Source organism: Anomalospiza imberbis, chromosome 15 (assembly GCF_031753505.1).
Source record: "Anomalospiza imberbis isolate Cuckoo-Finch-1a 21T00152 chromosome 15, ASM3175350v1, whole genome shotgun sequence".
Classification (NCBI taxonomy): Eukaryota; Metazoa; Chordata; class Aves; order Passeriformes; family Viduidae; genus Anomalospiza; species Anomalospiza imberbis.
Window position 1 is genome coordinate 2969371 of NC_089695.1, and position 13023 is coordinate 2982393.

Here is a 13023-nt window from a genome sequence, read left to right on the forward strand (position 1 = left end):
AAACCCCGACCGTGAACCCAGGCCGCGCCCTCCGGCTTTTACTGCCCGCGGCGCTGCGCAGGCGCGGCGGCGGCGCGGGCGCTGCGCAGGCGCGGCGCGGGCGCGGCGTCGCCATGGCGGAGGAGGCGGCGGTGCGGGCCCAGGCGGAGACCGTGCGGAGGCTCAAACAGGACAAGGCCGGTGCTGACGAGGTGCGGGGGCTCCGGTGTTGCCGGGAATGGCGTGCTGGGGGGGAACGGCGGGGAATGGGAGCTGGGGCGCCGGCGGTGTTGGGATGGGCAAGAGGGGCTTGGGGGAGCTGTGGGCACCGGGGCTGGGCTGGGCGGAGAGCTGGGAGTGCTGGTGTAGAGGTTACTGGGCCGGGGCTGGCGGCACCGGGAAGACGGGGGTTGAGAAGGGTGGGAGTGCAGGGCTGGGAAGGGGAAGGGCTGAGGGTGCAGGGGAGACTCCTGGTGGGAGCCGGTGATAGCGGTGTTGGACTGAAGGGAAGGATGTTTGGGAGAGTTAGGACTGGGAGGAGCTGCTGCAAAGCGCTGGTGCGTGTAACAGCTGCTGCTGGTGGGGACGGGAGTGGGGAGACAGCTGTGGATGCTCATGGAGGTCGTGGGAGTCAGGGAATGGTGGGGGTGTTTGCCTTGCTGAGATAGGGGTGCTTGTATGAAAAGTGGGAAGTGCTGCAGAGGAGCAGGGAACGTCCCTCTGGTTGCTGAGAAACTGAGAATAGTGGGTGTGTTGAGGTTGTGGAGTCCAGGTGCGCTGGGAATGCTGAGGTTGAAGGTACTGGGGAAGGCAGTGGGCTGGGCCTGGTGGGTGGTCTTATCCCCAGCTCCCTCCTTGCTCCGTCCCCAGATTGCAAAAGAAGTGGCAAAGCTGCTCGAGATGAAGGCACAGCTGGGGACAGATGAGGGGAAACACAAGTTTGTGCTGAAGACCCCGAAGGTAACTCCCCTCCCCTGTGCCCTCTGTATGCATGTCTTCCCCCAGACACACAGCCAGCAGCCCCCCACATCGGTGAGCCAAAGTCCAGCACGGCCACACCTGTCTTTGTTTAAATTTCTGTTTCCACTTTCACTTTTAGCAGCAAGGGGGGGAGGGATGAAAACATTTCCTGACAGCATTCAACACAGATACTCACCACCTTAGAGACTTCTGGGTGCTTCTGTGGCATTCCAACCACTGCTGGTGTGGTCAGGAAATTCCCTTCTAATCAAGCTTTATTGCAGCTGCCCGTGTGAGAGGGCTCATATCTGCCCTTAGTCTGAGGGGCTCATTTACTGAACAGGTCTGGCCAGCTGCTGGAATTTCTGTGTCCTCTTGTGGAAGGATCCTTCTTTCACAAGTAGTTTTTCAGCCTCCAGGTCCCTAAGAATAGTGTCCATAATGCAATTTCTGCCGAAATACTTTGTAACCTGAGTATTTCATCACTGGCAGTTGATCAGAGACCACCTGCTTCCATGCTGTGGTGTGGAGACAGTTATGAATCTGTTCACAAACAAAGCAGGCTCTGGTGATGCCACTGACATAGGAAATCATGGACACATGGAGTGGTTTGGGTTGGAAAGACCTTAAAGCTCATCTCATTCCACCCCCTGCCGTGGGCAGGGACACCTTCCACTATCCCAGGTTGCTCCATGCCCTATCCAGCCTGGCCTGGGACACTGCCAGGGATGGGGCTTCCCAGCTTCTCTGGGCAACCTCACAGGGAAGAATTTATTCCCAATGTTTAAAAGTCTCAAAACTGTCTATTTGTCCATTTCCTTTATGATATGTTTTGTTGAATGTAATTGTGGTGTGATGCCTGGAAAGTGGAAGGGTATTTCACTGTTTAGAAGTGTGGAGAAGGGGATTTTGCAGCCCTATTGAGTGCCAGAGAAACTCAATTGGGTTTCCAGCCCATCTCAGGCTTGTCAATGGCAGCTGGAGGCCATCTGAGTGATCTGTGGGTGGGAGTGCTTCCTCCTGCCTAACTGGTTTTATAAAGTGGAAGTTGGAGTTCTAGCTAATAGCAATGATTTTATGTTACTAAGAGCATGAAGGTGGTCATTGAAATAATTCAGTGGTCCTTGACAGCAAAGAAATTGAAAGGGTGCATGGCCCTGTGAATTATAGACAGACATTTCACAAGTGTTGCATTTTGAATGATGACTTTTCTCTGTATTTGGAAATTGCAGAGCTGGTGGTTGTTGCACAGTTTCAGAGCATGTCTGTCCTCTGTTTCCACCTTTGGGGTGGCTCACTGGGCAGGGATCTGGCTAATAGTTCTGAATCAGCTGAGGACAGGTCCTGGTTGCACTGTCAGGCTCGAAAGCACTGAACTCTGACTGCTGGATCTGTTTTATCTCCTTTGTTTCCTGTACTGTGAAACTTCTGACTTAGGTTTTGCTGTGCAGACCATGGCAGTCTCTGTCTCAGCTGGGTCCTGATTCTTTCCAATGTTTTTAGTGCTGTTTACCAGTATCTGGTGTCTGGACCTCGTCTCTCTGGCTTTGTTAGCAATATGGCAGCTTCTTCATGTTGCTTCTGGCATTTTTCTCATGTCATGCCTCTAACCCAAAGTGTCCTTTGCTCCTTTTCTTCCCTCATCCCAGGGTACACGGGATTTTGGCCCCAAGGAAATGGCCATCCGTGAGAGGGCCTTCAAAGCCATCATCTCGTGCTTCAAGCGCCACGGGGCCGAAGTCATCGACACACCGGTGTTCGAGCTGAAGGTGGGTGAGGACACAGCAGGCTGGCTGAGCTGCTGAGGATCCTGCAGCTCAGAGTGTTGAGGGTTGAGTTTCCTTCTTCCCTTCCTAGGCATTCTCCCTTTTTCTCCTGGTTTTCTGTGTGCTCTAGGGCTGATCCCCTGTCACTGAAGATGCTGTTTGTTCATGTGTTGTTTTGTTGTAGGAGACACTGACAGGGAAATACGGTGAAGACTCGAAGCTCATCTATGATCTAAAGGATCAGGGAGGAGAGCTGCTGTCCCTACGCTATGACCTGACAGTATCCTGCCACAGCTGGTGCTCAGGGGCCTTTGCAGTCCTCCTTTTGGGAGGACTTACTGTCGTGAGGGGAGGAGGGACCCCAAACAGACAGGGAGAGCATGAGCAGGCAGTGTGGTTCAGTGGGTGCAGAACCCTTGCTCAGTTATTTACTGTGCATTGCTTCTGTTTGGTGAAGGAATGCTTAGAATCATGCAATATCGTGAGCTGGAAGTGACCCCAAGGATCATTAAGTCCAGCTCCTGACCCTGCACAGGACACTCCAGCCAAGTGCCTGAGAGCATTTTCCAAATGCTCCTTGAGCTCTCTCAGGTCTGGTGCCATGACCGTGTCCTTGGGGAGCCTGTGCCCGTGCCCAATGACCCTCTGGGGAAGAACCTTTTCCTGACACCCAGCCTGACCCTCCCCTGACACAGCTTCATTCCCCATGTGTGTGGAAGTACAGAAGATCTGTACTGAGTGTGGTTTCTCCCAGGCAGGGTTCCCAGAGCAGACTGCTGCAGTGCACAGCCCACGTGACACTGAGATCCAGCCTCAGGTGCTGCTGGAAGAAGCCTGCAGGGACACTTGGAGGCAGCGTGTGGAGACCCTGGGGAGCTGTGATAAGTCCAGCTGTCTCTTAGCAGTCCTTTGCCCCTAGGGCGCTGGTGGGAGACAGCGAGGACCCAGTGCTACCTGTGACTGATATCTGGGGGGGATGATCCCTTCTCGTTGCCATCCTTAACTCTGTCTCAGGTGCCCTTTGCTCGCTATCTGGCCATGAACAAGATCACCAACATCAAGCGCTACCACATTGCCAAGGTGTACAGGAGGGACAACCCGGCCATGACCAGGGGCCGCTACCGCGAGTTCTACCAGTGTGTGAGTTTGGCTGTGGGCAAGGACCCTGCTGGGACAGGCTGTGGGCTGGGCAGCACCTGTGGACACGTAGCACTGTCAAAGTAACACCTGTGTTTCCCTTCCCTGTGCCTGTGGAAAGCTCTGAAGGATCCACTAATCTTCTCTTCAGTGTGTCCTTGTGAGTGTGAAAAACAAATTGGAGAGTGGGAGAATGGGTGTGACAGCTGTGACACGGTGCTGGCGTGGTGTGGAACTTTGTCACAGAGCCCCCAGGTATCACCTCCCTTGTACTGTATGGGAGGGCAGCTCCTTGCTCCATCCTACAGTGCTTGCTGGATGGGTGGTGGGGAAGAATTTCCTTCTGATCTCAAATCTGGCAACAGTTCAGCTCTAGGTGTGTTAGCAGGACATACCAGCCAGGCAAATCAGTAGCATACGGTTCTTCCCTTCCATATTTAGTCAATTTTAATTTCAAAAGAAGGGAAAACCCAGAGGCCAAATTACAGAACAAGTAACAGCTTCATGGCTCTCTCGTGGTAGCCCTAAGAAGCAGCTTTGCTCTGCTCTTCTGACACAGTCCCCAGGGACTCATATTGCAAACAATTTCTTTTGTTTGAGATTTCCTACTTCATTATATAACCCCTGGGAATAGCTTCCAGCTTTGGCTTGGTGATTCCTGTTCCCAGATGACTTGGGGTCATTACCTCCTGTCTCATCTACTCCAAGATCACACTCCTAGGATAGCTAGAAATGGTCTTCTAATATCCAGGCTAAGTTTATTTGTACCTGATTGTTTCCTTCCTCTCATTTAAAGAGTTCAGCTCTCAAAATAGTAGTTATCATCCCTTGATATGTATTCTTCCCCTTTCCCAGGTAAACATTTGGGAAATGTTTAGAGAAGTCTTCCCCTCCTTAGACCATATAAATCAAGTTCTGTTACCTTTGTTACCTTCTCTCCTTGGATATATTTTCGTTCTTTTCTCAGCCTAGGACCTTTTCCTGCAGCTTTTCTTCAATGTAATTCACCAGCCCCTGTTTTCTTTTTCAGTGACATTTCATCTGTGCCATTTACAGTGATATCGGCACTTTCCTGACTTCCTGTACACTTCCTGTACTTCCTCACCCAACTTTCCCAGGGATTGCATCAGCCCTTTTTGCACTCAGCTGATGAGGAATTAACTGTGTGATCCCATCTCTTCCTCCAGTGCCCCAGTTTATTTTGAGACCTTGGTGAAGCCCTGTTGAAATATATCCACATAATGAAAATCATTCTTGAACCCAAAATCTCACTGAAGACTTTGCGTTTGGGGATTCCTAAACAGGAGCTGAAGAAGGGCTCTCTTGTTGCTTCTGTGTTTTATTTCTCTCAGAACACTGATGTTGTAATCATGGGATACCAGCCTATTAAAGCCTCTTGATGCTGGGCTTTGGTTCTTCTATCTGCTAGTTCATCTTGTGATCTCTGGTGGGGAGACCATTCAGGGTTCCTGACTGCTTTTTCTGTCTTAGGAGTTGAAACTCTGGGTTTACTTTTCTTGCCTTCCCTAATCATTAACTTGATTGGCATGTGTATTAAAAATGCATCCTAAGAATCAAGGTGAAACATTTGGCATTTAAGTCATAGCAAATGAGCAGTAATTTTCCTCCTCTTTCTGATTCCTTTGTTCTGTTTATTTACTGCTGCTCCTCCTTTTTGTTGTTTTTTGAGGATCTCTGTTTCAGAGTGTCACAGAGCAACTGCAGTGTACAAACTCTTTGAAATGCAGTGGACATGAGAGCACTGCTGCCTTCCATGGCAGAGGTCCTAACCCACATCCTGTCCCTTCTGGGTTGAATCTGTTAAGGGATGGTGGTGCCTCACGTCCCAGTTCTGTTGGGTTTTGTGTACAAACTACTGTTTCCAGCAGTCGAAGCTGCTTTTCTGCAGCCGTGCTGTGGTGCTAAATTGCTCACTGCCTTTTCCTCTGTCCCCAGGACTTCGACATCGCCGGGCAGTTTGACCCGATGATTCCCGATGCCGAGTGCCTGAAGATCGTGCACGAGATCCTGAGTGACCTGCAGCTCGGGGACTTTGTCATCAAGGTGAGACTGAGTGGGTTCTCTGTGCTGTGGTGGGAAGCAGTGGTCATTGTTCTGTGGTTTTACACAGTAGCACCTGCTCCCACTCTAAGGCCTGACCCAGAGTTTGTCCCTCCTCTCTGCCTGGAAGCAAACGTGCTTCCCCTTTGTTAAAGATTGGACCTCTACTTAGATTTGCTTTGAGCTGGGAATGACAGGAGATTTCCTGAGGCTGCAGCTGACAGTGTTCTCTCTAGAACTAACCACGGTCCCTTGCAAAATTCCAGCACCCAGCTAGAATGATAGAATGGTCTGGGTTGGAAGGGACCTTAAATATAATCCAGTTCCATTACCCTGCCATGGGCAGGGTCCCTTTCCACTATCCTAGGTTGCTCCAAGCCCTGTCCAGCATGGTCCTGAACACTTGCAGGAGTGGGGCAGTCATATCTTCTCTGGACAACCTGTGCCAGTGCCTCACCACTTCTGTAATAAAAAATTTCTTCCCATTATCTATCTAGGCAGGTGATTGTCATATTCACTGCCTGCAGTAAAACAGGCTCTAGTCCAGGATTCCTGCCCTTATCGCAGCAGGGGCATCTGCTCAGTGTGTGGTGTTGCCTGCCGACTCCTGCCTTTCCACCAAGTCCTTTTTGGAGCTGAAGCATTTTCTAGGCCAAGAGTTGTTCCTACTGTAGGCTGAGCTTGCTATTTGCTTCCAGACACCTTTGTGCCCTTGGGATGGCAGCACATGGTGCTCGATGTGTAGGTGAGGCAGGATGGGAAGGGTGCACAGGTGCAGTAGAGCAATGGGTGCTGGATGCACAGGAGGGCAGCGGGATCTGTGAGGGACCTGGAGCTGGGCCATTCCTGGGCACTGCAGGCTGGATGTTGTGTTCCTGTTGTAGCCCCATGGAGCAGGGGCCAGGTACTTCCCCTTGAACCTGTCTGGGGTGAGATGAAGGAACTGGGTGTTTGGGCAGTGGTGAAAGTGGTGCCTTTGAGGGTGAAGGTGCTCCTGCAGTGGGGAGCAACAGAATAACCTGCCTGTGGTTATTCTTGTCTCCCACAAGGAACTTTTTGGTTCATGTTGATGCTGGAGGATTCCAAATTTCTGTGAAGTTTCTTTGTTCCTAACTAATTGTAGACATTCTCACTACCCATGGAAATATTGACTCCAGCTGAGCCTTTGACCTTAATTGCATACTTATAGAGCATAATTGAGTTATAGAATTCACTATACTATCATTAAAAAAATAAATCTTCATTAAGGATTTAACATAATCAGATGTCCCTTTTCTCTTCTGCTGTTAGTGTAGGGTAATACTCTGAATTCATCTCCTTGGCTCTGGTCTGTTCCTGAGCTGTTTTTACATGTTCACATGAGGGGACTCATAGGCCCTCATGTTTTTGTTTTTTTTTTTTTTTCTCTGTTGAGTGGAGGTGTCTGTGGCTCTAGAGGGAAACGTGATGGCTCTGCCCAGGCTTGGTAGATGTCAGTTGTGCTATTTGGTCTGCTCTAGGAAGCTCAGCTCCCCAAGAATGGGAAATAGAAAATAAAAATAGCAAAAAAAAAAAAACCAAAAAAAAAACCTTGACAGATGTCTCCTGTATTCTCTTCCATGTTTAAAACTACAGGGGAATGAAGCAGGACATGGCTGAAGCATCTTCTTGAGTTTGTAATTCCTGATGTGCTGCTCCCTTTCCCCCAGGTCAACGACCGGCGCATCCTTGATGGGATGTTTGCAGTTTGTGGGGTCCCGGACAGCAAATTCCGAACCATCTGCTCCAGCGTTGACAAACTGGATAAGGTATGGGCTGGGGCCTCAGGCTGTATCTGCTACTGCTGGAGTCTCAGGGAATGAACCATGGTCTGTGAGAATTGGCTGGAAAATGCTGATAAGCATTGAGTTGTTCCCACCTTTCCCTGGAGGGGATACATGCAGGGCACAGCATTCACATAGGAAGAGTGGATCCTCTGTTTTGTTATCCACTATCCTACGAGGTCCTGATAAAAGGAAAAGGTGGGAGGGGAAAAAGGTTCTTCACATAGGAAGTTCAGTATCCCAAATCTTCACCTGCTCAAGGTGCTTATGAACCAGGTTGCTGGTTATGAACCAGGCTCATGAAAACCTGCACCAAATTAGCCTAGGGCATGTTAAAAACAGCAGCTTGTGTCTCATCACATGTGGATGGTTCTTTGTTGAAGGGTGAACTGCCTTTTCCTGTGAGGGACTCATCTGATAGTCAAATGAAGGCAACTGGAGGAGGTGTCACTCACAGCCCTGTTAGCAGAGATCCATTGCAGAGCCATGACCAAAGTTTGGGGGTTGGGGCTGTGTATGTGTGGAAAAGCAGTGGAAAGGGAGCATTGGGCTTCTTACTGATGGTCTCATTTCCTTGTGATTTATGTACGGGCAGCTGGATGTGATCAAGACTCTGGTTCTCTGACTCATGGTCAGTGGGAAAATGGCAGCATATTATGCTTACATTGGGTTTTTTCCCAGGTGATTCCATGACCAGCAACACTTTTCTGAGTGGTATTTATGACTAAGTACCTAACCACAGCAAACCACATCAGCAAGATAGGTCTCAGACTTGGTGGTTATACAGTGCTGATACTTGATTCTGGCCAGAAATCAAACTAAAGGTATTTTTATTGGGTTGAGATACAAACAGGCTGTGCAGAGGTACAAGAAATGCAGTTAAGCATACATGACCGCTCTGAGAGCTGCTACTTCTCTCATGCACCTTCTAACCATGATGATGGGATTCTGGCATGCAGAGGAGAGCCTGTGTCCTTGGTCCAGTGGCAGGTGCTCTTCTCTCCCCACACAGGTGCCATGGGAAGAAGTGAGGAGTGAGATGGTGGGAGAGAAGGGGCTCTCTCCCGAGGCTGCGGATCGCATCGGGGAGTATGTCCAGCTCCACGGTGAGCACCACGGGGTCGTGCCCTTGGCCTTGTTCTGGGCTGGGGATGGAAGGTGCAGGGCACACACCCGGCTGGCCGGGGCCACCGTGCCGGGTGCTGCTGCCCTGGCACACCTGAGGCATGGCTGGTCCCCGCAGGTGGGCTGGACCTGATCGAGCAGCTTCTCCAGGACCCCAAGCTATCCCAGAACAAGGTGGCCAAGGAAGGGCTGGGGGACATGAAGCTGCTGTTTGAGTACCTGACCCTGTTTGGCATCACAGGGAAGGTGAGGAGCTGTGGGGGCAGGAGGGGGTGCTGCCCTGGTGGGCCCCGAGCAGGCGGTGACGGGGCCGTCCTTGTGCCCTGCAGATCTCCTTCGACCTGAGCCTGGCGCGGGGCCTGGACTATTACACGGGGGTGATCTTCGAGGCTGTGCTGCTGCAGCAGGAGAACGAGCACGTGGAGGAGCCGGTCAGCGTTGGGAGCGTGGCTGGAGGCGGCCGCTATGACGGGCTGGTGGGGATGTTTGATCCCAAGGGCCGGAAGGTGCCCTGTGTGGGGGTCAGCATTGGCATCGAGCGCATCTTCTCCATCCTGGAACAGAGACTGGAGGTAGGTGCCTTTGGTGCTCAGCTCAGCACAGTTAATCCCCCACTCCAGCAGATGCTGAAGTGAGTGTTCCTTGCCCCAGCCTCTGGAGAAGCCAGCCAGGCCTCTGCTGTGCTCTGCACCACGAGTCAGAACCAGAATATAACTTTCAATTCTCTCTGGCCTGGTGGATGGTATCTGAGGCTCCCACAAGACCCTTCTTCCCACAGCCCTCAGACATGGCTTGTCCAGCTGTAGCTGGTGGGGGCACTTTAATCCTCAGCACAGGCAGGTACCTTAGATTTCCCCACTGCATTAGGCATCCTCATGAGCCCACAGCCTCCTTGGTGAGGCAGCATTGTTCTGCAAGGGAGGCAGCAGCCTCACACTTCTGTTTGTCCTGCCTGTGGCACTACAGAGACCAGACAGGTATCACATGTTCCAGGGCAGGAACTGCAGTGCCTCTAGGGGTTTCCCAGATAGCTTTTTCCTCTTCCCTCTCCTCAAAGTTGTTCTGTTCTTCATCCCAAACAATGGGTGTTAAATAGGTCTTTGTAAGCTCCTAAAATGGGGTACATGCTCCCCTCCCCCAGAAGTCTGGTTTTAGTTCTCTCTTGGCAGCCAGACATAACTGGAATTTCTAAATAGAAACTGAATTCCTCCCCCACCACCTCCAGTCCTGGCCAGGTTTGTTCCTTTGCAGGTGACCTTTTAAAGGCTTCTTCCTTCAGCAAGGCAGCAGGGAAATGCCACATGGAGTATCCAACATCTGCCACAGGGGCTGGTGGAGCATTCAGCTTGCTGCTGTTTAACCCATAGTTAGAACCTCAGCTGTAGAGCAGGCAGCTGCCTCTGTCCACCTTCTCCTGGGTGTGTTGCTTCTGAGCTGTTTGGAGCAGATATTTAGGAGGCCCTTGGGTGTGGAGAAACTGGAGGGAGGTTGTGTTAAGCACTTATCACGGACAATTGATTCTGCTCTAGGATGGGATCTGTGGGATTTCTCTGGCTGAGTCAACTCCCTAAGGCTGTTGATCCCTCTGAGCCCAGTTCTCTTCAGTGCTAGATTGATGGAGCTGAGTGGTGACCCATCCTGCTCACAGAATCTCAGGTGTCTTGGTATGTCTGTAGCATCTTCTGGGTCCTGTCCCCTCTCTAGGCCTCTGAGGAAAAGATCAGGACAACGGAGACACAGGTGCTGGTGGCCTCTGCCCAAAAGAAGCTCCTTGAAGAGCGACTGAAGCTCATCTCCGAACTGTGGGATGCTGGAATCAAGGTATGACTGGGTGATGGCAAAGTCAGGAGCTGCCTGGTACACTGTCTGGGAATGGACCAGATCTGGCTGTGCTTTGGGAAGGAGTTACAGGAGCAGGTGGGGAACAGACTGCCTTCCTGAATGGAGCCTTCCTCTTCTCAGTGTCCCAAATCATGGGCTCTCCAGGAAGGGCTGGGCAGCAGGACTTGCTTAGCCCTATAACTGCAAGGCCTTGTTGAACCTGGTGCCCAGCCTTCTCCAGGAGTCCATCCTGTCCCCACCACACAACCTCACACTCACCAGACTGGCCCAGCAGTGCCTGGTTGAAGGGGCCTAGTGAAACATCCCAGTTTGATGATTTGTGCTCTGGCTCTCTCCCAGGCAGAGATGCTGTACAAGAAGAACCCCAAGCTGCTGAATCAGCTGCAGTACTGTGAGGAGACAGGCATCCCTCTTGTTGCCATAGTGGGTGAGCAGGAGCTCAAAGATGGAGTCGTCAAGCTGCGGATCGTGGCAACCAGGGAGGAGGTACGGCCCGTGGCATGGTGGGGTTGGCTATGTGACCCTTCAGCCCAGCTCAAACCAGCCCTCCAGACCCAGTGCTGTTTGCAGCAAGTTTGTAACACCCCATATTCCAGTTCCTTGTCCCATGCAGCTTCCTGGAGTCATGAAGTGCTGCTGTGTCTGGCTCTGGGGAGTTTCCTATCACGTTCACGCCTCCCTGAACTCCTCAGTTCAGGATCCTGGAGTGCCTGGCACTCAGGCACCTCCTGAGTGCCTTCTCAGTGGCACTCTTGGAATAAGTGAGACTGAACAGAACTTGGTTAACCCTGAACTGCAGGGCTGCCTCATGCCTGTTACCTCAGGACAGGTTCCCAAAACAGGCAGCACTGGAATCAGTGCACAGGTCACTGGCTAAGATCACTGCATAGATCAGTAACTTAGGAACTTCCTTAGGTGTGGGAAGAGCATCTTTCTCACAACCATTATGCAGGAGAGGGTCTGTTGGGGTTGCTGGCATGAGTCTGCCCTTACAGGTTCAGCTCCGTGGCTGCTGCAGCCCACTCGATCCCTGTGGAGAGACTGGTGACACCTTGGTGTGACCTCCTGAGACACAGGGCCACAACTGTGGTGACGTGTCAAGCTGAGTTGTACTGAAGCAACTTTTTGCTCCTGCTGTGTAGGTGAATGTTCGCAGGGAGAGCCTGGTGGAGGAGATCAGGATACGAACAAGTCAGTGTTAACCCCTTTGGACGCATCTACTCCTTTGCTGGATTCCAGCCGACAGATCTCCTTCCATAAATGCCTTCACTGCCTGTGCAGCAGTGGCTGGGGTGTCAGGGTGACTTTGAAAGCTGTATTTATTCTTGTCTTAAGCCCTTTCTTCCCCGGTGGGAGCCAAGAGGCTGCACTGACTCCTGCGCCATGCCCTGGCTGTTGAGAACGCTGCTGGAAAGATGTTGTGGAAGTGGCTCTGGCAGATGCTGGCCGCACGTCTGCCGCAGCGACCCACGGAGCCCCATGTTGGCAGCAGATCCCGGGGGTTTGGCTGCAGCTTCTTGTTCCTGTCGCTTTGAATACCCATCTCTCTGCCCTGGCTGCAGGGGCTGACCTTATCCCCAGCGAAATGTAATGGCGCTGCTCCCAGAAACATAATAAATCTGTCTGTCCCCTGCTGTGACTCCTGTCTGCTTGCTGCTCGGGGCAGGGATTTGCTCACCTGCCTCGTTAAGCCGAAGCTGTTCTTTAAAGGTCATTGTGGATGTTTCTGCAGCCGTAATGTTTCCTCCTCCCTCTGGATAGCCCTGGTGCCGCTAACCCCTGTGCCAGGTGCAGAGCCAGGCCCCACAGCCACGAGGGGCTCCACCAGCGACCTCCCGGCAGGGTGTGACAGAACCCCCAGTCTGCTCTGGGTGGCTCAGGGGCCCCCCACACCCCTTCGCTGCTCAGCCACGCATTTTGCCTGATGTCCCCAAACCAGGTCAGTTTTTAAACCTGTGGCTCACTAAACACGGGTTAGACGTGAATAAAGAAACAATACATCTTTTCTATGCATAAAAGGACAAGCCAGGGGAGTGGCAGGGAAAGCAAGGTAAGAAAGGGCTAGGAAAAGGTAGAACAAGGAGGGAGAACAAGGCAAGGGAAGGAACATTAAGGCAAGGAAGGGATATGCGCGGTCTCCCTTGCCCCGCCGGGAGCTCCCTGCAGGCTTCTGAGGGCGCCTTGCGCACGGCGCTGCGCCTGCCGCCTGCACGCGGCTGCGCGGCCCGGCCCAGCCAATCACAGCCCCAGGGCCTGCCCGGCCCAGCCAATCACAGCCCCAGGGCCTGCCCGGCCCAGCCAATCACAGCCCCAGGGCCTGCCCGGCCCAGCCAATCACAGCCCCAGGGCCT

General features: G+C 52.2%; 1 protein-coding gene across 1 annotated transcript; it reads left to right on the forward strand.

The window, feature by feature from the left end:
* Positions 1 to 53: 53 nt before the first annotated feature.
* LOC137482901 (histidine--tRNA ligase, cytoplasmic) lies at positions 54 to 12305 on the forward strand. Its single transcript, XM_068205533.1, has 13 exons — positions 54 to 191; positions 850 to 939; positions 2589 to 2708; positions 2890 to 2985; positions 3720 to 3845; positions 5799 to 5906; positions 7592 to 7690; positions 8718 to 8811; positions 8949 to 9076; positions 9160 to 9402; positions 10535 to 10651; positions 11012 to 11158; positions 11815 to 12305. The coding sequence occupies exons 1-13, from the start codon at positions 114 to 116 to the stop codon at positions 11872 to 11874; spliced, it is 1506 nt and encodes a 501-aa protein (XP_068061634.1). The 5' UTR covers positions 54 to 113; the 3' UTR covers positions 11875 to 12305.
* Positions 12306 to 13023: the final 718 nt, after the last annotated feature.

Excerpts from the sequence above, each read along its gene's own strand:
- LOC137482901 (XM_068205533.1), top strand. The coding sequence starts at position 114 with ATGGCGGAGGAGGCGGCGGTGCGGGCCCAGGCGGAGACCGTGCGGAGG. Across the intron at positions 2,986-3,719 it reads CCCTACGCTATGACCTGACA|GTGCCCTTTGCTCGCTATCT; the intron begins GTATCCTGCCAC and ends ACTCTGTCTCAG. Across the intron at positions 10,652-11,011 it reads TGTGGGATGCTGGAATCAAG|GCAGAGATGCTGTACAAGAA; the intron begins GTATGACTGGGT and ends GCTCTCTCCCAG.